The sequence below is a fragment of the Amblyomma maculatum genome, chromosome 11 (genome assembly GCF_055883805.1).
Source record: "Amblyomma maculatum isolate TAMU_Amacu chromosome 11, ASM5588380v1, whole genome shotgun sequence".
NCBI lineage: Eukaryota > Metazoa > Arthropoda > Arachnida > Ixodida > Ixodidae > Amblyomma > Amblyomma maculatum.
Genome location: NC_139354.1, coordinates 160,858,926 through 160,884,537, shown reverse-complemented (window position 1 = coordinate 160,884,537; position 25,612 = coordinate 160,858,926). Strand labels below are relative to the sequence as shown.

The window sequence follows — 25,612 nt, the reverse complement described above, 5'->3', positions numbered from 1 at the left end:
ATTGCTCTCAGTACAAAAAATGGTGCGATTTATTTGCTACTTGGTGATCTTTATTCACTCTTACCTTTTTTGCCGTCTCTACCCTAAAGCCTGAAATGGTGGAGAACAAACAGCTTCTATAATGCAGTCGTCTCGGGTGGCTTCATTTTGTGATTGTTTCTTTTAGTTGCTGGTTTTGTGGGGACTTAAATTGTGGCATCATTCATAGCACCTGCTTAGTTGAGAAGAAATTCAGTAACTGTTCACCAGCACAGAGCCATTACATGCCTAGTCTAGGCATGTAATTTTTTCTGGTAAATGTCTCGCAGCTAGAAAAGCTCAGCACCACAAGGGTGGGGAGGGTGATTTTGGAAAAAGCGGGGCTGAGTCCGGTTAGGGGAAGGGGCATGCAGGCCATCATAGGATGGAAGGCACGTTCGAGTCCCCCCCCATTGTCGAGAAACGTGTCCCCGGAATACAATTAAGAGAAAAGGCAGAAAAGGGCTGTGGCTGTGGAGCACATATATTGAAAGAAGCCAAGGGAGCAGGTCGCATTTGTAGATGCGGCGGGTGGAAAGGCACCTTAGCAGTAGTGGTTGATGGGGAAGGTACTTGATCTCTGCATTGTCGGTTAAGACCGATGATATTGATGTGGCAGAGGACAATGCAATAGCTTTTGCTTGCATTGGCACAAAGGCCACGTATGTGCTCAGCGACATTAAAACTCCAATTCAAAATTTTGGTAGCGCGAGGATATCTCCCATGCATTGGAAAAATTGGATAGGACAGTTAATCTGATTTGGGCCCCAGTGCACGAATCTGTTAGTGGCAATGAGGCTGCTAACAACCTGGCTCGAGATCTCTACTGCCAAGCAGGTCGAATGAGCAAGCTGAGAAAGAGGAGGGCGTCTGCTGTCGTATTATGATGTGACACAATATTATAGAAGCCAGCGTCTGAAACTACCTCCTCCAGACAAGACTCTAGATGGAAAACCAATTATGGCATGAAGGCATCTGCAAGCAGATGTTTATCCAAATTCAGTCTTAAACAAATATATATTCCCAGATTTTGAAGATAGAGCTGCAGGGTTTGCGGGCAGAAGGGTGCTTTGAACCACATAATGTGGGAGTGTTTGCATTTCACAGGCAGGGCAAACACCATTGATGGTAGAGAAGCTTGAGAAACTTTGCCCAACCCCGGAAAACCAGCTGCTAGCGGTTCGATTGGCTGAAGAGGCTGCCGAATCTGAAGCGGATTCCCACCTGCCCTAAGGCGCCTCTCCTCTAGAGGGGAGGGCCTGAGGTAGAGAAGAGCCCTTTTTTGTCGGACAATAAAGTTGATTCACTCACTCGCTCATGCTCCCTTAGACACTGGTACATTTTTCTTTATTTATGCTTGCTGGTCTTGTATAAGCTGTAAAATTGTGGTTTGTGATTGGTGCGTACATTCTGCATCCTTTATTGTCCTGCACACGTGATGGCCCCTTAAGGGCAGATTGGCCCACATTGATAGGGAACCGCGTTCTAATGACATACTAGCTGCCCTAGCTAGAAGGAGGCAGAACGATGGATGCCACCTCTGAGGCTCACTACGCCAGTTTGAGAGCTGAGCGAAAAAATCCCATTTTTTCAGCGGTGAATGTGTTGGCGCTTATCCACCTCCAACCGGAACCATGGAAGAATGCAAACATTATCCTCATTCATAAGAAAGGGGACTCTAAGGACCTTAAAAATTAGACCAATCAGCTTACTGCCTGTTACGTATAAGGTATTTACTAAAGTAATCGCTAATAGAATCAGGACAACCTTAGACTGCAATCAAGCAAAGGATCAAGCAGGTTTTCGGAAACAGTACTCTACTATCGATCATATCCATATTCACAGGTGACAGTAATGCAGTGCCAGTGGCTGAAACAATGGGGTCGTTTTGACTTTCCAATCATGGGGAAGCACTTCTCAGTTCCTGACATATACAACAAAAAGGATGCTAATATTGAACAGAATTTAACTAAGGGAATCTGAAGTGCATCATGTACGAGTTGGTACACATCAGCTGCATTGCATGAGCACACCTGGGTTGTGTCTCTTCTAAATAGTGAAGAATTTACTCCAGGGACCTGAAAAAGTTGTCCTTAGTAAGCGAGTGTCTCTTGTAACATGTCTCTTGCATGCAATTTTGTTAACATGGGAGACATAGACAAACCAACCAAACCATTTTCATATGTCTCCTATACCCGAGTGTCTCTTGTAACAGTGTCTCTTGTAACGAGATTCAACTTATATATATATATATATATATATATATATATATATATACTTTGTAATTTTGTATCCTGGCATAAGAAGTGGCACCTGTTCTATAGAATGTGCTTTTAGCATGTATTAAAATCGGAATTACATAAGAGAAAGTTAATAGTGGCTCGGGGTGAAGTAAGTGATGCTGTGTGCAGGAGCTACGGCTGCGGGATGAGGAGGTTGCTCGGCTCAGCCAGATTCGAGACCAGGTTGGGGCCGAGCTGGAGGAGCTCACTGCCAGCCTCTTTGAGGTGAGTGTGTCTGAAATGTTCAGCATCCTGTCTTTCAAATTTTAGGAGGTGTGGTTCGCTCTGGGGGCTGTGCTTAGTCCTGCCGTGGTGTGTGTGTATATTGTTGTTTTGTGCATGGCACTGCTTGGAAAAAGGGAAGGTGCAAGTAAAATGTAAAATTGGGAAAATCACCCTTGTGCAAAAAAATTAACACATGTAAAAGTGGGATTAGGAGACAATTAGTACAAGTAGACAAGTAACTGCTTGAAAAAACAGACGTGAAAGGGGACACGACAGGCGCAAGCATGAACTATATAGAGTGAAATATATACACGACTGTCCTTAATCCTTAATCCGCCCTATCCTGTACTATGCTTCGTCTGTATGGTGTCCCTACAAAGTAATCGATGTAAATATGATTGAAGCCATCCAAAAGATATAAATTCGTTTCATATGTCATAAATATCGCCACGTCTTTTCACCCACTTTCGTTCTTGGATCATTGCAACTAACCGCACTGGCCACCCGCAGGCATTTCGAATCGATTAAATTTATGCGCTCCATCATTCACTCGCGTTATCGTCTCTCAAGCGACTGCTACATCATGCGTGCCAAACCAACGCTAACAGGAAGTAATCACGAACTTAATTTATTGCCTGGCTCAGTTTGTTTATTACCAGTACATCAATCTATGCTTGCTATTGACAACATTTCTTAGCTGTTCTTGCATTTTCTAACATGATTTAGTTTTATGTGCTTAACATGTGCTGCTATGCCTCATATTTTTGTCTATTTTGGTTTTCTTTATGTCCACCTTGTAGGGCTGCAGTATGTATAAATAATTATGGTTTTATTTACATCTGCTCAAAAGCGCAAAGGTGCAAAGTCGTTTGTGTCAGCTGTAAAACTCCACTGAGGTGACCTGGGGCGTTGTAGTCCTGTATCTTAGGGCAGTAGTGAAGGTGTGAATGAAACCCTGCAGGAGGCGAACAACATGGTGCGGGAGGCCAACATGAAGCAGGCGGCAGCTGAGAAGAGGCTACAGGAGGCCACCCTCAAGGTATTATTACACATAACCTGCACAGTGTATTCCTCTCAAAGAAGGTGCGCTAATTTGCAGTTTATGCAGGGGTGGTGGCATTTTCTGTTTGCCGTGTTCTTTACAGTGTCAGCTGAAAAGATGTTTTCCAACCTAACATTGTGCCTTGGGGTAATACGGGGCTGAAACCTCAATTTTCACCAAAAATATGTTTCTAAATGTGTGGTAGAAGAAAAGAAATTAATTTTTTTTGTGAGACATTTGGACGCAGTCGATCGCTGAAAGCACTTATGAACGCTGCCTTTGAGGGCAAACAGAAAGTGAATGCAAAGTGAATCCCCGAGTCAGAATGTTCATGCTTTCTAGTCGAAGAGCACTTGCTGTCGAGAATACAGCAGATAGATTGGTTGGTAAACAGAAACTGACCTAAATGTTACTTTGGAATGCTATTTTCGCCTGCTTGGAATGCCCAGGAGCCTGGCTAACCAGTGCTTTCAAGAGCCTAGATAAAGATCCGGCTAGCAGGGAAGAAAAGCATTTTGCAAGCGCAGGCAAGGGACAGCTGTGAAGCTTAAAAAAGAGAGGCAACTCGAAGCAATCGGACCCTATCCCAGGGTCTGTCCGGGATTGGCCAGGGCATGACTGGTATTGGCCGTGCCATTCACGACTTGGGGCCATTCACGACGAACAAAGGCAGCACAAATTCGCTCTCGCCGAGCTTCACAGTTGCCATGACCTTGCCTACCACCGGCTTCGTGTCGCCGAAAAATCCTCGGAGCTGAACTTCCGATGTCTCCAGTAGTGCTGAGGGAAACAGCTGCATAAACTTTCTCTTGCTGATAGTTGACACACTGGTGCCAGTATCAAGCTCTATGTCCAAATGCACCCCATTGATGGAAACTTCAACATGCATTGGCTCTGGCCCGGCCGCTTCAAGCGTCCATAGGTCGTCCGCTCCCTCCTTCTCCGGCCTGTATTCTGTCACCGCCAGCTCGTCGTCCAGGTTGTGGACAGCTATTGGTCTATTCCGGAACCTCGTTTTTGCAGGGTGTGACGTGCTTGACTGGCGTACTCTGGCCAGATGTCTCTCTGCTCGCACTTGAAGCAAACTGCTCACGTGAGGACATTGGGAAGCATTTGCCTGGTGCTTGGTTTTCACAACATTAGCAGACTCCTCGGATTGTACTGCCGTCACTTGGGGTAGCTGATTACATAATGCATGGGAATCCCTCCGTGCAGCCTCCATGGCAATTACGGTATTCTTTGCGGTCTCAAATTCCAAATCTGCCGTTTCCAGCAGCCGAGTCTGCATTGTGACATCGTTGATTCCACTCACGATTTGGTCCCGCAGCATCTGCTCACGAAACGATGCGAACTTGCAGTCATCGGCAAGCTTCTTTAGTGATGCGATGAAGTCGCTAATTGACTCTGTCCCGCCGGTGTCGATAAAAAAACTTCAGCTATCAGGAAATGGCGCAGAAAATACAGTCGAACCCGGATATATCGAACTCTAAGGGGATCGCGAAGTAGTTCGATATATCGATAATTCGATATACAGAAATCGGCTTGTGACAGCACTTACGATGCGAAAAAACGATACTGTATTTGTCAATCAACCCACTCGCATAATGAACCCACCCTCCACTTTTGCACCCGAGAATTTGAAAAAAAAAAAAAAAAAAGGCGTCAAGGCCAGCTTGCTCACATGCAAGCGACTGAGCGATCTCAGCGACGAGCGGCAGCGACAGAGCGAAAAGTTTCAAACTTGTTGGAACTGCGTTCCTCTCGCCGCTCGAGCCACCGCGGCAGCTCAAAACAAAGTTTCTGTGTCGCCGCGGCGGCAGAAATCGCGAGCATTTTCGCTTGCATGTCGATGGCGCGTCAGTCCGTTTCGGTCGTCTCATCCCCAGCTCATTGGCAGCGTGCCAAGATGCTGCGCAGCGATGACGTCGGGGCGCTTTGATCTTTTGATAGCTCCTGCGGTGGCGGGGAGCGAACTTGGCAGAGTGCCCGTGATGGCTTGATTGCGCAAGCCTGGTTCGATTTATCACGCCGCGCTTGGGGCGGGCGTCATGATCGCAGCAGCTGACTGCGTGCTTTCGCTGATTCGTACATGCAAGGATAAACGATAAAAAAAAAATAATAATAATAAACATCCCCGCAAAAAGAAAAAAAGAAAAAAAAAAACTGCCGCTTCTTAACATCCGCAGGCGCCATAGCCACGTCCGCCGCTGCGCCGCCGCACGCAGAGGGTTCGCAACACACACTGGAGAAAGCGTCCGACGTCTGTCTGAAAACGGGCTGAGCTGGCTTGGCGCATGCGTTGCGCGGGCTGAAGGAGAGAGATAGCTCAGCAAAAGAATGGGCACACCCACGCACATGGCTTGCAAACGTCATGTGTTGGCACGCGGGAAACAACTGCAGATGTGCGTGCCTTTGGGGAATGGGCGCGGCGCTGCCCAGACCAGCCATCGCCGAACTGTTCCTTCTCATTCCTTCCTCGCGTGGCTTAAAAGCGTCACGCGGCAAACAGCCAAGGGTAATGCGATCGTCTTTGGGGAATGCACACTTTCCAGTGCGTGGTGCGGAGTTCGATATATCGAACGACCGGTGAATTTGAGTTCGATATATGACGCGGCTTTCCTATACTTTTACATGGGATTTTCAAGGGGATATTTTGTGCGTTCGATATAACCAAAATTCGATATATCTGGGCTAATATAACCGGGTTCGACTGTAGACGAAATAAAACAAAAGGCCCAAATTTTTCACCAGTGGCCACGTTCTTTTGTCACTCTGCCCCATTGTGCTTGCATCTTGTGTCCTGGTGTAGGGAACAGGCACTGCAGAGATGTTTCCAGAGACTGCTTTTTGACTTTGACTTTGTTCTACTTACCTGTTTCATTCATTCCATTGCATTATGTCGTTTAGGTACTTGTTAATTGCTTCCAAAATATATACCTTGTATGTATTCTTGGAAACATTTCTTAGTTTCTGTATGGAGTGGAATATGTTTCTGCAAATGATTTCTGTTGCTGGTTAGTTTCTGCCCACTTAACATATGTAACTTTGAGTGGTGGGCATTTCAAGCTGCCTTTTGCAGCTTTTTCCACATCCCTTTCCTTAGCTTTGTGTCTTATGGGAAATAAATGAAATGAAATTTAAACACTGGGTGGGGACAAAGCAGTAGAAAAAGCCCTTCCTATGTCCTTCTATAGTTAATCATCAGGCATCAGCTAGGCCAACTTTCTGCCTTGACTTGTACACTAATTGCACTTCGTGCCTGGTGTCGGACTGTGGAGCTTGGTGCGTAAGGTCTCCTTGAGCGCTCTCCGTGGCTGTGCAGGTGGAGGTTCTGCAGGCGGAGGTGAGTGCCCTCAAGGCTCTGGTGCTCACCTCGACGCCCTCACGGCCCAACGCCCACCTGCACCCGCAGCTGAGCCGCCACCGCCACCGGCGCTCACCCTCCAATTATGAGCTGGCCACCTGCCGACCACCATCCCCGCCACAGGCACCCCAGCAGCAGCAGCAACCAGAGGGGCAGGCACAGCCAGGCTGCGACGGAGCAGGCCCAGACCTCTCAGAGGTGATGACATCTTCGTCAGTTTTTATTTAAGTAAAACCTCACTAATTCAATCCAGACTGCTGCTCAAGTTCCCTCCAATATCCATTAGGTTGGTGGTTTCTGAAGGCGGTTTATTCGGATGCCCCAAGGTCGGCATTCATTAATACAGACAGGCTTGTCAAGTGGCTTCATGTCGTGGTACGACCTGCTGTCTAACCGATGACCCATGCAGTCGATCTCGAATACAGTCGAACCCGGATATATCGAACTCGAAAGAGATCGCGAAATAGTTCGATATATCGATAATTCGACATACAGAAATCGGCTTGTGACGGCACCCACGATGCGAAAAATCGATAGCGTATTTGTAATCAACCCACTCGCATAATGAACCCACCCTCCACTTTTGCACCCGAGAATTTGAAAAAAAAAATGCATTAAGGCCAGCTCGCTCACATGCAAGCGACTGAGGGATCTCATTGACCAGCGGCAGCGACAGAGCGAAAATTTTCAAACTTGTTGGAAGCCGCTCAAGCCACCGCGGCAGCTCAAAACAAGGTTTCTGTGTCGCCGTGGCTGCGGCGGCAGAAATCGCGAGCATTTTCGCTTGGAATGTCGATGGCGCGCGTCAGTCCGTTTCGGTCGTCTCATCCATAGCTCATTGGCAGCGTGCCAAGATGCTGCGCAGCGATAACGTCGGGCGCGTTTATCTCTTGATAGCTCCTGCGATGGCGGGGAGTGAACTTGGCAGAGTGCCCGTGATGGCTTGATTGCACAAGCCTGGTTCGATTTATCATGCCACGCTTGGAGCGGGCGTCATGATCGCAGCAGCTTACCGCGTGCTTTCGTTGATTCATACATGCAAGGATAAATGATTAAAAAAAATAAAATAAACATCCCCACAAAAAAAAAAAATCCTGCCGCTTCTTAACGTCCGCAGCCACCATATCTTACGCTACGCCGCGCGTACAGCCCAACGAAGCGGCAGCATACAGCTGCCGCTTCTTAACATCCGCAGGCGCCATAGCCACGTCAGCCGCCATCAGCCGCTGCGCCGCCGCACGCAGAGGGTTCGCAACACACGCTGGAGAAAGCGGCCGACGTCTGTCTGAAAACGGGCTGAGTTGACTTGGCACATGTGTTGCGCGTGTTGAAAGAGAGAGATAGCTCGGCAAAGGAATGGGCACACCCACGCACATGACTTGCAAACGTCATGTGTTGGCGCGCGGGAATGCGCACGCCTTTGGGGAATGGGCCCGGCGCTGCCCAGACCAGCCGTCGCCGAACTGTCCCCTCTCATTCCTTCCGCGCGTGGCTTGAAAACGTCAAGCGGCAAACGGCCAAAGGTAATGCGATCGTCTTTGGGGAAGGCACACTTTCCAGTGCGTGGTGCGGAGTTCGATATATCGAACGACCAGTGAAATTGAGTTCGATATATGACGCGGCTTTCCTATACTTTTACATGGGATTTTCAAGGGGATATTTCGTGAGTTCAATATAACCAAAATTCGATATATCCGGGTTCGATATAACCGGGTTCGACTGTATATCCAACTGCAGGGGGATCGCTAAGCAGTTCAGTATATAGATAATATATAAAACATACCAACTATAAGCGTAAATATGTTGCACCCATGCCAGTGGTGTGCTTCCTGCAGTGACGTGCTGCTGTGTACCGGCAGTGACTCACGAGGTAGTGGCTAAGAGTTTTAAGAAGACAGGCATATCTAACGCTTTGGATGGAACGGAAGATGACTTCCTGTGGGATTGTGAGGATGCTCCCAGTGACGACACTGCCGTTTCCGATGAGTCGTGCAGCAGTGAAAGCGAGGATGGCGAGGATTCAGACTTTGATTAGAGTACTGACCAAAAAAAATAAATGGGCATTGTGCACTCCATGTGATGCTTAATGTGCGTGTTTATTGCGAAGGTAAGCCTTACTCAGCTTTTATATTTTTTGTAATTTTAATTTTTGTAGAAAATTTACCCCGCGTAATGATCGCACCCCGAAATTTGCGTCAGTATTTTTTAAAAAAAAGTGCGATCATTATGCGAGTAAATACGGTAACGTTAGAATTTGACCCTCCAATGAGCAGTCAGGGTTTATGGGTTGGGTTGGGTTAGGTTTTTTGGCACATAGGCTGCTATGGCCATAATGCGCCAAACACTAGGTTGCTGAGCTTCTTTATGAGTGAAAATGAAAAGTTTAGAAAATTACAGCTGATTTAGGATCCCTAACTCTTTAAGAAAACTAAAAACAGATGAAATTTCAACAAGCGGGTTGTCTCCTAATAGTAAACAGGGGTGGAATGGGATGCGTTCATTATAGAATGGAGTAAAATATTTTTTCCTTAACTGTTCAAGTTCTGTGCACGAGATCAAAATGTGGTTCACGGTGAGCTCACCTCCACATTCTTTGCATAATGGTTTTTGCTCTTTTCTCAGTAAAAAATTGTGTGTCAAATGTGTATGTCCGATTCGAAGACGGCACAAAATCACCTCACTGAAGCGTTTGTTCTGTGTACATGATTTCCATTCTCCTACTATGGGTTTTACTGTGTGTAGTTTATTTTGCTCTTCGTTATTCCATTTTTTCTGCCATTATCTATCAGGCTTCTTTTTACTAACTTAATACAATCCTTGTAGGGAATTGGGATTTTCTTTATTTTCTTAGTTCGAGCTTGTGCAGCACATGAGTCGGCTACTTCGTTACCATCTATCCCAACATGGCTAGGAACCCAGCAAAACATTATGGTTTGGCCTTGCGTTGTGATTTTTTCTATGCCGTGAATGATGTTCCCTACTATAGGCTCAACTGCATTTTTGGAATGTAATGCCGTAAGCACACTTAAAGAATCGGTATCGATTATGCTCTTTTCACAGTCCTGTTGCATAATTTTATTTACAGCTACATAGACAGCGTAACATTCTGCAGTAAATATTGAGGCACTGTTAGGTAGCCTTACAACTTTTTCTCTGTTGCCTTGCACGACAGCACATCCAACATAATTTGCTGTTTTTGATCCATCTGTGAAAAATTCTGTGAAGTTCATATACTTCTCTCGTAGTGCTAGGTATTCCTGTAATATGTGTTCGTGTGCTGTTTGATTTTTTCGGAAGGCTGTCAGTGTGAGGTCACATGTAGAGGGAAGGCTGTACCAGGGCGGAAATGGATACTGTCTCTGGGCTACAGTTGGAAGTGCATCCAGTATTCCTAAATCTTGGCATATTTCTTCAAAGCGGAGTAGTAAAGGCCTGACAGCATGGGGTTTGTTTATGAACAGTGTTCTGGAAGGGCACTTTGTAACTAAGGGGAAACAGAGATGTTTTGGTAAAGATCTTATCCTGAGTATGTATTCACATGTAAGCATGCTCCTCCTGTCGGCAAGGGGTGGTTCATTTGTTTCTACATAGATGCTTTTAATGGGGGATGTTCTGTATGCACCACTAGAAAGACGTAAGCCGAGGGTATGTATTGGGTCTGATCGCTTTAGATATGATGACCTCGCGGAGCCATACACAATACAACCGTAATCTAAACTGGAGCGTACAAGAGAGCGGTAAATATGTAAAAGGCATGTTCGATCGGATCCCCAGTGCTTCTTTGAGAGAACTTTGAGTATGTTGAGGGACTTAGAAGCTTTCTTCTTAAGGTTAGTTATGTGAGGCAGGAATGTTAATTTTTTATCAAAAGTTATACCTAAAAATTTGTGTTTATTTTTTACTGGCAGTTCAGCTTCATTTAGGTATAAAGTTGGATCTGTCTGTAGGCCTCTCTTCAGTGAAAAAAGAACAGCTACTGTTTTTTGAGGGGAGAATTTAAACCCATTCCTGTCTGCCCATGTAGCTAACTTATTCAATGTTATCTGTATTTGCCTCTCACAGGATGATATGTTGGATGATGTACAGGCAATTTGCAAATCATCAACGTAGAGTGAATACATAACAGACTCTGGGATTGCTTTACTTATACTATTCATTTTTACAACAAACAATGTAGTACTTAAAATACATCCCTGTGGTACGCCATTCTCTTGGATAAATGTTTTGACATAGTTGTGCCTAGACGAACATTAAATGAGCGGTTAGAGAGGAAATCACGCAAGATGTTTAGCATTCTCCCACGGATGCCCAAGTCTGCAAGGTCACGCAATATTCCGAACCTCCATGTTTGTCGTATGCCTTTTCAAGATCGAAGAAGACCGCTAGACAGTGCTGTCTGTGTATGAATGCTTCTCTGACGGTATTTTCCAGACGGACAAGATGGTCAGTTGTACAACATGCCTTCTTAAAACCACACTGATGAATATCGAGAAGCTCTTGGGATTCTAGGATAAACATTAATCTAATATTAAGAATACTCTCAAATGATTTTGCTAGACAGCTAGTTAATGATATTGGCCTATAACTGCTGGCCGAAGTTGGTGGTTTGCCATGCTTCAAAAATGGTACAACAAGAGCTTTTTTCCACGCCTCCGGTATCTGTCCTACTACCCATATCTTGTTGAAAAACTTTAGAAGGGCTTCTACAGATGGCTCAGAGAGGTGGGACAACATTTCATAATGTATCTCGTCGGGGCCTGGGGCAGTCTTTTTGCCAGTAGATAGAACTCTATGAATTTCTTGTAATGTGATTAACAGTTTAATCAGTTCGTTGCTGCCACCGCTAGTTGGGAGTTTCTGTTTTTCAGCTGTGATTTTATATCTTAAGAATGATTCTGTGTAGTGGTTAGAGCTAGACACTCTGCAGAAATGCTCACCGAGTATATCTGCCTGCTCCTGCAAGCTAGTTTGCACACCTGGAGGGGTTAGGAGAGGGACTGTGTAGGGGGAGTAGGTACCATCTAGTTTGCGAACTTGTTCCCATACCTTTTTGGATGTGATGGAACTGTTTATAGATGAAACATAGTTTTTCCAAGATGTTTTCTCTGCGCTGCGACGAATATATCTTGCTTTTGCTCTTGCTTTCTTAAAGTTCATTAGGTTCTCGTGCGTTGGGTACCTGCGAAAGACACCCCAGGCTTTATTTTGTTGTTTTTTTGCTTCCTTACATTCCTGTGTGTACCACAGTTTATGATTTGGTTGTATTTTGCCCGAGGACTGGGGGATAGCAAGGTGAGCAGCAGCAAGGATACGGGTCGTGAAAAGCTCATTTAATTCATCTACACTGAGGCTGTCTGAAAAAATGTTTTCTAAATTGGCTTCTGATTTGAACAATGACCAGTCGGCTAGGTGGAGCTTCCAGCGACGTGGTTTAGAAGGGATGATTGATAGAGAAGATAAAAGCTCAATAACAACAGGTAGATGATCACTTCCATACGGGTTGTCTATCACGTCCCATTTAAAATAATTAAAAATCGATGGCGAGCAGAGGGATAGATCTAAACAGCTCATTTTTCCAGACCTTGGTGAGCAGTATGTTTGCTTTCCGGTGTTCAGCAAACATATGTTGTTACATAATATAAAATCTTCTAATATGCGGCCTCTAGTATCTGTTAATTCACTGCCCCAAAAAGATGAATGGGCATTAAAATCACCAACTACCAGATAAGGCTCTGGCAGCTGGTCTAAAAGCTCCTCTAAGTCATGGAGGTTTACTGGTGAATGAGGTTGAAGATATAAGCAGCATATCGTTATCGTTTTAAAAAGCAAAGTGGTGACAGCTACGGCTTCGTATTTAGTTTTGAGCTTGATTTGTCTGGTTGCAACACCACTCTGGATAACAATAGCGACACCTCCTGATAATCTACCAGACTGCTCCCGGTCACACCGAAAGACTTTATAATTTTTTAGGATGTTTTTATATTCAGGTCCTAGGTTTGTTTCTTGTAAACAGATGACGAATGGAGAGAACGTGTTTAAGAGATCTTTTACATCACTATAGTTGTTAATTAGACCTCGACAGTTCCAGTGAATGAGGAACGCCATATTAGGTGGATTTTGTTGAGAGTTAAAAATTTAGGTTTCGGGTCTCTCAGGGCCCGTTATTCGGGGTTTGTCCCTTTTTTTCTTTTCAAGGGAGTTGTGCCGGCGCAGAAGCGGCGGCGAACTAAGACTAGTGTCCATCGCTTCCTCGGAGGCGCTGGACGTCCGCTGGTCAGCTGCGGGTGCTTGTGTTTCAGGCTTCTTCTGAAGGGAAGCCTTTTGGGCTGGCGGTTGTGAGACCGGTAGGCCCTGTTTTGCAGATGGCAAGGAAGCTTTCGCTGTCCCTGCCTGGGGCGGGGGTGGTCCTGTCTGAGGCATTGCCTGGACAGGAGCCAGATTCAAGCGTGGCGTGTCGCCCCCACGCGCCACCATGGAGTAGTCTGCCTTTGCTGTAAAAACGAATGAGTTTTTCTTTTTCAGTTTTTCGCGCGCTTCTTTGAAGCTGATGTTTTGTATTGTTTTTATGGCTATGATTTCCTTTTCGTTTTTTCAAGTTTGGCATGATCTGGAGTAGGCAGGGTGCTCCCCATCGCAGTTGGCGCAACGTGGCACAGCTGCACAGTTTTCAGAGGTGTGGTCATTTCCAGCACATCTTGCACATTTTGGACGGCCACGGCAGCTCTGTGAGCCATGACCGAAGCGTTGACAATTGAAACAGCGTCTGGGGTTGGGGATATAATGTCGCACAGTCACTTTGATATATCCTACTTCAATAGATTCGGGGAGTGTGGAGGTGGCAAAAGTTAGGACAAGGTGCTTAGTGGGTATTTCTTTGTCATCTTTTCTTATTTTTATTCTGTGGACATTGGTTACATGCTGTTCTTTAAGCCCCTCAAGCATTTCTTCTTCTGTGAGGCTCAAGAAATCGCTCTCAGATATCACGCCACGGACAGTATTCAATGATGTGTGCATAGACACTACAATTGGGATGTCCCCAAACGACTCAAGCTTTGGAATGTTGTCATATTGAGTTTTGTCTTTGACTTCAAGCAGGAGGTCCCCACTGCCCAGCTTGGATACTTTGTATCCTGGACCCAGGGCTTGTGTGAGAGACTTGGACACGATGAAGGGAGACACCATGCGGGCTGGCTTTTCTGGTTTTTCACTGTGGATAACGTGGAACTTGGGGAATATTTCTAGTTTTTCATTAAAGAATTGAGAGGTTACTTCGGTCCGCCTTTTCTTTGTTTGGCGATCATTTTGTCTTGAAGAAGCCATAAAGTAAGTATGCTGTTCGGTCACAGTGCCAGCCACCCACCATCGAGCCCAACAAGGGGACGGGGCAGGAGTTAAATAAATAAGTCCTACCCTCGCCAGCTGTACACAGTAACTATAACCTAATATGGGTAACCCAGGGTAGTTACACCACACACGGTTAACCCTAGCCGCCCGGAAGAAGGAAGAATCCAAGAAGAGAGAAGAAGACAGGAGAGCTGTAGGATAGAAGATAGGAAAGTGAAAGATGGAGGGGAGGATAGGAAAAGGCGACTGCCGGTTCCCCCCGGGTGGGTCAGCCCGGAGGTGCCGTCTATGGGAAGCGTGGGCCAAAGTGGTGTGTTGCCTCCGCCGAGGGGCCTTAAAGGTCCAAACACTCGGCTCAACCACCAGGATCCCCTTTTCCCCAGACACGGCGATGCCACGCACGGCTAAGCGTGGGTGCTCGGGGTCCGTGGTGTCGCACAGTACACGCAAACATCTGCTTTAACAGATGCCCCCTGCGGGGCAGTCAGGGTTTATGGTGAACAATATAGACTGATTTGATCTTCTGGCAGTCCAAGCAACTCTCAAGAGTCTTCGCCAGCACCACAATTCAAACGCGTCAATTCTTCGGCGGTCAGTCTTTTTCACAGTCCAACTCTCGCATCCATACATCACAACTAGAAAGACCATAGCACGAGTTATACGGATCTTGGTTGGCAGACTAATGTCTCTGCTCTTTACTAGGCGGTCAAGGCTAACCATTGCTCTCTTTCCCAAAAGCAGGCATCTCCTAATTTCATGGCTGCAGTCTCCTTCCGAGGTAATCTTGGAGCCCAAGAACAGAAAATCTGTCACGGCTTCCACTTCTTGTCCATTGATGCTCCAGGACTTGATAGGGCAAGACGCCATGATCTTCGTTATTTTAATGTTCAGTTTAAGCCCAAACTTCTCACTCTCTTCTTGTACGCGCATCAGAAGTCTCTTGAGTTCCACTTCACTTTCTGCCATTAAGTGGTATCATCCGCATATCTAAGGTTGTTGATACCTTTCCCAGCAATCTTCACTCCAGCTGAAGACTCGTCTAGACCGGCCTTCGTCCTGACGCACTCAGCATATAGGTTAAGTAGGCAGGGCGACGGTATGCAGCCTTGTCTCACTCCTTTCTCAATCGGAAACCAATCATTAAAACCATTCCCAGTTCTGACTGTGGCCTCTTGCCCTTCATACAGGTTCCTGAGGAGACAGATGAGGTGAATTGGAACTCCCATCTCTTGGAGAGCATGCCACAATCTGCTTCGATCTATGCAGTCAAACGCTTTCGCATAATCAGTAAAGCAGAAGTAGATGGGTTTCTGGAACTCTCTTGCTTTTTCCATGATCCAGCGAAGGTTGGCAATTTGGTCTCTAGTTCCTCTGCCCTTGCGAAACCCAGCTTGCACGTCCGGAAGCTCCCAATCCACATACTGCTGCAGCCTGCCTTGGAGGATTTTCAACATCACCTTGCTAGCATGAGAATTAAGCGTGATCGTGCAGTAGTTGGAACAATCTTTGGCACTGCCTTTCTTTGGAATGGGGATATAAACTGACCTCCTCCAATCCTGTGGTCACTGCAAGGTTCTCCAAATTTGCTGACATAAGGTATATAGAACGTTAACAGCGTCATCGTTAAGGTTTTGAAGCAACTCGGCTGGAATGCCATCAATTCCGCTAGCTTTGTTCTTAGCAAGGTTGGATAAGGCCCATTCAACTTCACTCCTCAGGATGCCCGGCTCGAGATCAGTAATCACGACCGTCTTATGTTGGGTTTGCACATTCGGGTCCTTCTTGTACAGTTCTTCTGTGTATTCCTGCCACCTGTTCTTTATCTCTGAGGCTTCAGTGAGGTCCTTGCCTCATTTGTCCTTTATCACGCCCAGCTTAGCACAGAAGCTTCCTTTGATATCTTTGATTGTCTTATTGTCTTTGTTGTCCTCAACTGCTTGGCACTGTATGTTCAGAAAGGCATTCTTATCTCTCCTTGCTATTTTCTGAAAATCCGCATTGAGAACCTTGTATCTTTCTGTTTCCCTCATAACTTTTGCCATCCTCCTTTCCTCAGCTATTTGCAAAGCCTCTTCAGATAACCAGGTTGCTTTCTTGCATTTCTTTTGCTTTGGAACTACCTTAGTAGCAACTTCTTATATTATATCACGAACATCAGTCCACATCTCTTCGGGCTCTCTGTCTTCTAGATCTAATTCTTGAAATCGATTCCTCACTTCCACAGCATATTATGATGGAATTTGATCCAGATCATACCTGAAAGGCCGTTTGGTTTTCTGCGTTTTCCTCAATCGAAGCTTAAATTTGGCAACAAGAAGCTGATGATCGGTGCTATAATCGGCCCTAGGCCTTGTTTTTACTGCTTGCATAGCGCTTCTCCATCTCTGCCGGCAAAGAATATAATCGATCTGATTCCTGTACAGACCGTCCGGTGAAGTCCATGTGTACAGGCGCCTCTTGTGCTGTTGAAAATGAGTATTCGCTATGGTCAGGTTGTTTTCTTGACAAAACTCTACTAGCCTCTGCCCAGCTTCATTTGGCTCGCCAAGACCGAACTTCCCTATAATTCCGGCTATTTCTTCACTCCCGACCTTAGCATTCCAGTCTCCTATGAGAAAAACGACTTGTGATGATGGAGTGCGGTCTAAAAGGCATTGTAGGTCCGCATAAAATCTCTCAACGTCAGCTTCTTCAGCAGTAGTGGTCGGTGCATAGACTTGGATAACTGTTATGTTGAAAGGGTGACCTTGGATCCGAAGTGAAATCATTCGGTCGTTCGTAGGGTTGTATTCTAGCACTGCTTTGCCCATTCTTCTGTTTACTATGAGAGCGACCCCATTCCTTCTCTTGGATTCGTGCCCACAATTCCGGTCCACTTGAGCTCGCTGATACCCAAGGTGTCAATGTTCAATCTGTCCAATTCTTGCTTGACGACATCCAGTTTACCTTGCGTCATAGATCTGTAAACCTCGTTAATTTGGCCCGTGCTAATTCGTAAATTCGGATAATTCGGCCTGCTCACTCCCTTCCTTCAAAAATGTGCACAGGTCTACGGCAGCAAACTTTCATTAATTCGACGCTAAGTTACGTGTGCACCGGTTAATTCGGACTAAAGACGGGCTGAGGCTGGCGCGGAAATTGTTTTCGGAGCACGCATCTCTACTGCCATCATTCCCTAAGGACCATGCTACAGTGCTCTAGAATATAGCCACCACAGTTACCGAACTGTGGTGGACTCAATAATGAATAAAGAGATAGCATGCGGTAAAGCTGTAGGAATGTCGCAAATGTAGGATGCTCATTTTGGCCACCCGCTTGTCTTATAATACCGAAAAAACACTCCAAGGGGTCCCGATTCATTTTCGCTGTCAGGACATACTTGAAGTCACACTCCTTCAGAAGAAACACTGACAGTTCCTGAACAGACTTAAGGGTAACATGCAAACCTTCGGCTGTAGATTGCATTAGGAAAACATCTTTGTGAATATCACCCCTCACAACTTCCTGCTCCCAGCTATCTAGTCGCGTACATGCAGACGCGAGAATCTAAGTGTGAGGCCTTCTGCGGGAAAGCGACGATTGAGGGCGTCAAAAAGGTCATTCATCAAGGGAGTAAACTGGACATTTTCAAGCCGAGGTGCGCCTCTCCGTGCATAGAAAGATATTCCCTTAGTAACTGAGTGGCTGAAAACTGACATGACAATATGTCGGCTTTGGGCACTGCCACAAAAAGTGCATCGTGGCGTGACTGTTTCACTAGCCGCCTATTTACTTTCAAAATCTTTTTGTCATAGAGACGATTCCTGATGCATTTGAATAAATTCGGTGTGTCTGCCACAACATAGACTTTCCTTGAGGCATGTAGTGGATGTTCAAAACCATTAACAACATGTCCTAGAGTGCCACTTACTCAGAGCTGCTTCCGCAGTCAGGACCGTAATGAGATTGGTGGTAAAGAAAAACAGTCAGACGTTCCACCAGTGATGAAGGACGAGGTCAAGAAAGCACTAGAAACTATGAAAAGGGGGAAATCAACTCATCGACGGTACCGGAACAATGGAAGAATGCAAACATTATCCTCATTCATAAGAAAGGGGACGCTAAGGACCTTAAAAATTACAGACCAATCAGCTTACTGTCTGTTACGTATAAGGTATTTACTAAGGTAATTGCTAATAGAATCAGGACAACCTTAAACTGCAATCACGCAAAGGATCAAGCAAGGGTTTCGGAAAGGGTACTCTACTATCGGTCATATCCATACCATCAACCAGGCGATAGAAAAATGCTTGAAATATAACCAGCCCTTATACATAGCATTCATTGATTACGAAAAAGCAGTTGACTCAGTTGAAACCTCGGCGGTGATGCAGGCATTGCGAAATCAGGGGGTAGACGAGCCGTACGTGAAAGTGCTGGAAGATATATATAGTGGCTGCACAGCAACCATAGTTCTACATAAAGAAAGCAACAAAATTCCCATTAACAAAGGTGTTAGGCAAGGAGATACGATATCCCCAGCACTCTTCGCAGCTTGCTTAGAGGAATATTCAGGGACTTGGAATGGGAGCAGTTAGGGATAAGGGTAGATGGAGAATACCTCAGTAATCAGCGATTTGCTGCTGACATTGCCTTGCTAAGTAACTCAGGAGATGAACTGCAAAGAATGATTGGTGAGCTAGACAGGAAAAGTAGAAAGGTAGGCTTGAAAATCAATATGCAGAAGACTAAGGTAATGTTCAACAGCCTCGGGAAGAAACAGCAGTTTACGTTAGGTAGCGAAGCACTGGAAGTTGTAGGCGAATTTGTCTACTTAGGACAGGTAGTAACAGCAGATCCGGACAATGAAAAGTAAACAACAAGAAGAATAAGATTGGGATGGAGCGCATTTAGTAAGCACTCGCAGATTATGAATAGCAGCTTATCGGTATCGCTCAAGAGGAAAGTATACAACAGTTGCATCTTACCTGTACTCACCTATGGGGCTGAAACGTGGAGGCTAATCAAGAGGGTTCTATTAAGTTGAGGACAACCCAGAGGGCTGTGGAACGAAAAATGGTAGGGATAACATTAAGAGATAGGAAGCGTGCAGAGTGGGTCAGAGAAATAACTCAAATTACTGACATTCTAGTGGAAATCAAGAAGAAGAAATAGGCATGGGATAACCGATGGACGCTTAGGGTAACAAACTGGATTCCAAGGGAAGGAAAGCGTAGCTGGGGGCGGCAGAAAGTTAGGTGGGCGGATGAGGTATCGCAGTCAGGCTGATGATGATGATGATGTTTATATAATTTCTTATTGATATTCATGGCATGGGCAGTATGTTATTACTTCGAAGGAGTGAGTAAGTGGTGGGGCTCCTGATGTTCAGCAAGAGGTATAGGAGTATCCGGTCGTCGGTGTAGCGCCTATTATTTTTTGTTGTGCACTTCAGTTCAGTTCAGTCATGTCCGACTCTTCGTGACCCTATGGACCATCTCACGCCACACTTTCCGGTCTCTCACTATCTTCCTAACATACATAACTTCATCTACAGCGCCTCGAGGATGCCATCTAACTAACCATCGCATTCGCTGCCTACCCCTTCTTCGGTGACCCTCAACCTTTCCCAACATCAAATCTTTCTCCAGCGACTCCTCTCTTCTCATCAGATGACCAAAGTAGCTGAGCTTTAACTTTAGAATTTGACCCTCCAATGAGCAGTCGGTTGTGCACTTAGCTGCGGACATACATTCCTGCTCAAGGAGGAGCGGCATCGGTGGAATGTTAAGAGCTTGCAGTTTCTTTTCTACGTCTTCCTCTTGCAATTTCGTTATTTCACCTTTGCTCTCTTCAAATTGTTTAGTTATCAGTCGGTTGCGCTTCAGTAGCTGTGCCCGTGACTTTTGCAAGACAGCCCTAGAACGACTCAAGGTGTCAATCTTCTGTTTTTCGGCAGGTGACACAGACAGCCTGATGCGCTTCAGTGGTTGCCGTTGTTTTGCTCGGGCAGCTTGCCGGTCAGCATAGATTCTGAGAGTATCCGACAGGCTACTGCATGCACAACATACATCCCCCCCCCCCCCCCGGTAACAGCAGTGGGCATCGTTTATGCCTCCATTTATGCTGGCAGTCAACAAAAGCGCATTCAGGAGCCACAGAAGGAAAGTCCTTCATATTAGGTCCTCCACTGCAAATGTGTAAGTTATGAACTGTTTTTAGAACATCCTCAACTTCGGGTGTCGACACAGCAAAATTATTTATGCCTACAGCAATGCATTCAACCGGCTTGTCGAATATGTACTCGTGCAAAGCCATGTCACTTTTCACATGCACAGACTTTTTAAAAAGCACGCACTTGTGCGTAGCAGGGAGGTGTCGTGGAACACGAGGTCACAGAACAGGTCGTGGAACACGAGGTCACGAGGAACACGAGGCCTTCTGCGTCGATGCGATGCACGCCCAATTCGGTGCCGGAAGGCAGAGAGTTGATGCTGTGTTGAACATTTCTTCGAACAGCGATGAAGTGCTGAGGTCACTTGCCCCGACAACATCGCTGCTCTCGTTGACTTCGCCGTCTGTGCTTTGAGGTGATGGTGTTGCTGGCAGGGTTTGAAGTCCGGTACCTCCACTGCTGGGCCCGCGCGTACGCGCGGAGGAAGGTGCACGATAAGCCTGCCGCCTTGAATTCTTGCGAGGACTTCTTACCTTTTTTGACAAGTAGCTTGGCGCTGCCTCGAAAATAGTTGGCACAGCATCCTTGGCAAGTCCTGCTCTCCTGTTGCCCGACATCAGAACGCGGCCATTAATAGCAGCGGACGATGTTTTCAATATGAAGTGAGGAGTGAAATGTTTTTCACACACATGGTCCGTGCGCTGCAGTACTCGGTCTTTGCGAGGGATCGCCCGTCTCTATGCGTCGAGCCTGGCTTGGTATTTTGGCGGAGTAAAAAGCGATAACTTCTCTTTACAGGACTTATAACCCGTGTTGCAGTACAGTACAAAGCACTTCCCCATCGCATAGCATACCAGTACATAAAACAACCAAACAGATCGAAGCGCAAACACACGTTTATAAAAATACCCTCAGGGTACAGATGTACGTTACAGAGGGGAGGGGCGCATACAGGATATATATATATATATATATATATATATATATAAAAAAAAGGTTAATACAATAAGCGTACAAACCTCTGAAAAACAAAGCACATAAAAAGAACAAAATACATGGGTGATTTAGGAAGACGGCATAGGTGTAAAAAAATAACAAAATATTAGGCAAGAAAGTAAGTTTGTAGCGCGGATTTAAATTTTTCTTCTTCAGTTATACTTGTTAGGGATGCAGACAGGTTACTCCAATCATTACAGGTGCAGGGAATAAACGAGTTAGAATAGGCAACTGTGTTTCAGTGTGGAATGTTTACCTTTTGACTGTGGTTGCGGTGAAATGAAATGTAGGATGGTGGTTGAACCCATAAGGAGTGCAATGTTGAGTTATGGTAGCATATTTTATGAAAAAGTGAGAGGCGGATCGATAACAGCGGGAGATGTAAGTGTGCTTTCATATTAGTAACGCTGGCTGTCCTTTGATAGTTATTTAAGATGAACCGGGCTGGAGTGATTTTGTACTGCCTCAACGGAGTGTATGAATGTTGCTTGACCGGGGTCCCATACAGATGAGGTGTATTCGAGTTGTGGACGAATGTATGTTGTATGCAATATTAATTAATGATGACGGTGCAAGGGAGAAATTACGGCGAGTGTATCCGAGAGTATGATTGGCTTTAGCGAGGATGGAGTTGACATGCGATTTCTAGGTTAAATCACTAGTAACGATTACGCCAAGGTAACGATATGACTTTACAGAATCTAATGGGACGTTATTAAGCATATATGTACATAGGACTTGTTACATTAGTTCGAGATACCCTCATTGATTTGCATTTGTTAATGTTTAATTGCATGTACCATTTACTGCACCATTCGCTAATATTATTAAGGTCATTCAGGATTAATAGGACATCAGAATTATCAGAAAGTTTACGGTGCAAGACACAGTCATCAGCAAAAAGGCAAATTTTCAAAGAAACACAGGAAGGCAAGTCATTTATGTAAATCAAAATTAAGAGCGGTCCCAGAACCGACCCTTGCGGAACACTGGACCGGACTGGGACAGAAGGTGAGTTGATTTCATTAGCATTTACAAATTGTAGGCGGGACGTGAGGAAAGCACGGATCCAATTAATTACAGCAGGGTCGATGTTTAGAAAGCTTAGTTTATGAAGGAGTAGTGCGTGACTTGCAAGCACAAGAAGAGCAGGCGCAGAGTGGGGAACCTGCATGAATGCGCGGGCACTAGTTTCGCGCGCCACTTCTCGAGGGCTCTGAAGCGTCGCCTCCTCTCACCTAAATTATTCCTACACCGTGCTCGATAATGATGAGCCCCCAGTGTGTCGTACCGCTACAGAAGTCGCCGATGCTCTCACAGTTTTAGAGGACTTCTGTTATGGCAACATGCTCGCCCTAAAAGGGTTGTCCCGTGTTCACAAACTGGTCCTCACTGCCCAGCTTCTGCAAAAAAGCAAACGAGCATTTCTGACTTCTTCACAAAGTAGAGATATGCAAAAAAAAAGTCACATGCGGTTTTTGTTGCTCATTCGATAATTTGAATTATCCGAATGTCGGACATTTTTTTCACTCCCGTGAGATGCGAATGAACAATGTTTTACTGTATATTGTTTTTCTCACACTCATCTCATCAAGATATCAACAGGAAAACGGGGAAGGGGATATTTTTAGATTTCTCGAATCTATGCACCCCCCTCGTATTGGGCTTCGCAATAGTGGAAAACAAGGGGAACTTAGCAAGGCTATGTCCATTGATTTGATTTTTTGGATTTCAAATAGCCCAACCATAGATTGTCTACTGTCAAGCTCGTCAGTTACCTTGGGAAAATCATCAACCAACTAGGCCCAAACAAAACTATATTGAAGCCCAATCAGTTTGCACGATAATTGATAATCATTGTCCATTGTTTGAGGCCTAAGTTCTGAAATAATAGGTTGTTAAAAACTTAAACTTAACCATTTGAGTGTCGAACATTTTTGAAAAAAATTTACCCCCAATGTTGGATTTTTTTTACAATTTCAAACTAACAAAATTGTTCGAGACCGGATAAATAAGCAAAAAATATATATAAGGAAAGTATTACAGTCATAGCATCAATGAAACGAACTAAACAGTAGAGCAATAATACTGTGTGAGTGTCGGTAAACTAAGAGACCACCACAAAGATAAAAAATCAGCCTTTACAGGCCTCCGCTAGGATCATTAATTATAGAAGTCTGCTTACGTGTTTGAGTTGTGATTAAGGCGAAACCACGAGGGCAAGTCGTTGCAAACAATGCGTAGCACCTATTTTATTTAGTTCTTTTTTTTTTGCTTCGAGATGGTAGTATCAACAATTTTGCAACACTTCTTGCAACGAAAGAACTATAGCACAACCAATACATACACAAGAAAGGACCACACAGGACCAGCCCTAGCTACATCTAACTTTATTCACTGACAGTGCAGCAAATATACGGAAAAACCAGGAGAGCACACTGACAGTGCAGCTAATGTAAGGAAAAAGATATTCCATTTTCGATTTGATGAGGGTCACAGATGTATGGCAAACGCAAAGTGCACCTCTCTTTCTTATATGAAATGCTTCCAATAGTTGCCTTGCCCTTGTACCTTTGCTTTTACCTAAAATTTTATCTCATGAAACTGTCGTTGACACTTCTTGCAGTGTGTGCATCTAACCCATGGCTAATGTTCTGCCGCTCGAGGGCAGTCATAGCACTTAGCGCAGTGCTGAGAAAGACACGCACCACCTACTGCGCATGCTCACTTTCATTGATGCATCTCCCTGTTTGGCCTTCCTGCATGGCAGCGTTATTTTGTATATACCACCCCAATGCAACAATTAGTAAATTTCTTGCCATGTCAACCGCTTTTGTCCTTGCAAGCGCACGTAGAGCTCTGCCAGCTTGTGTGGGGTCGAGAAAACAACCGCCATGTTTGCTGGCCCCTTTTTTCAGATGGTGGGCCACCTTATGCAGATACAGTACTACCTCAGGTTTAACTACTGGTTTCCTGCTTTCACGTGACTGCTGCAGAACGCTTTCACATGGCTTTCATCTTCCTTAAAAGGGCTTCAGCAACTGTTGTAATGACTGACCCTGGGAGCCCTGCCGAAAGTTCTTTCATTACAACATGCACCATCTACCCCAACAAGAAGTTCTTCTAAACACTTTTTCCAACTCCTAGGTCTTCATGGGCCTCCGCTAGCATCCCAACAGAGATAAATAAAATTTTGCGCATCTCTTGTGATTGCACGAAGGATGCAAAACCACACGGCCGCAAACAGCGCATGACACGACGGTCACAGTGTTTTCTTTTCCTCCTCAAGGTGGTAGCATTGATAACTTTTAAAACTTCTTGTACGTTCTAGGAGATGCAGTGCCTCCCCATAAGCACAACTTGGATGCTTTCCAACCCAGTCACAGATAGCATCAGCTTTTTTCTGGGCTGAAAATTGGACCCACACCTCTTACCCGCGCTTTTTGGTTGATGTAAAAAGCGATGAACATACGGTTCATTTAATTCCCCCTTCAGCACTCGGTTTTGTCCTATTACCATCCTCGACTCTTTTTAGCACCTTGCTGCAAGTTTAACTTGCAGACCAGCCAGTCTTGCTCTGTTGACTTGTTCAAAAATTGTCATTCACTAAATGACGAATAAAGAGGGCCCCAGGCAAGCAACAGCACTGCCGCATTTAACAAGTGACCTGAATGAAAATTTAAAAGCAGCTTAACTGGGCGGATAAAGTATGTTTTTGGGACGCAGGTGGATCCGGTGTGCCACCGGGAGTTTGTGCGGTGGCAGGAGTGTCCCCGTGTGGACGACCAGGAGGACCAGTTTGTGGCGCGGCTGTATCGGGAGGATGTGCTGCCCTGCCTGCACTTCCCCAACAGCCAGCTTGCCGCACAGGTGCTGCGCGCCATCGAGGAGAACAGCATCACCATCGAAGCAGTCACTGCCGCCAACCCCTTTCCCAGGTTTTATCTTGCTCTTTCTTCTTATGTAGCTTCTTACGGTGCTCTTTGATGTGGACAGCGGATGTCTTACAAGTGTCCTTTTATTTCTTTTTTCTTTTCGCAACTTGGGAACTGGCTTCGTCATCACTAAGAAGGGGACACTTATTGTACCTTATCCACAGAGGTGCATTCGAATGTTGTTCTGCCCCGCTGTGCTGATGCAGTAGTTAGGGAGCTTGATTACGGTGGCCAAGAATGCGGGGTCGATTC

The 25,612-nt window shown here is 45.5% G+C and overlaps 1 protein-coding gene across 1 annotated transcript in view; it reads left to right on the top strand.

The window, feature by feature from the left end:
• The window catches only part of LOC146175300 (guanine nucleotide exchange factor for Rab-3A-like), a 123,703-nt gene that overhangs the window by 77,538 nt on the left and 20,553 nt on the right, over window positions 1–25,612 (top strand). The window contains exons 6-9 of the mRNA XM_084584729.1: window positions 2,430–2,525; window positions 3,487–3,564; window positions 6,890–7,129; window positions 25,152–25,363. Coding sequence (XP_084440855.1) covers window positions 2,430–2,525; window positions 3,487–3,564; window positions 6,890–7,129; window positions 25,152–25,363 — 626 coding nt within the window. The remainder of the gene's footprint in view (window positions 1–2,429; window positions 2,526–3,486; window positions 3,565–6,889; window positions 7,130–25,151; window positions 25,364–25,612) is intronic.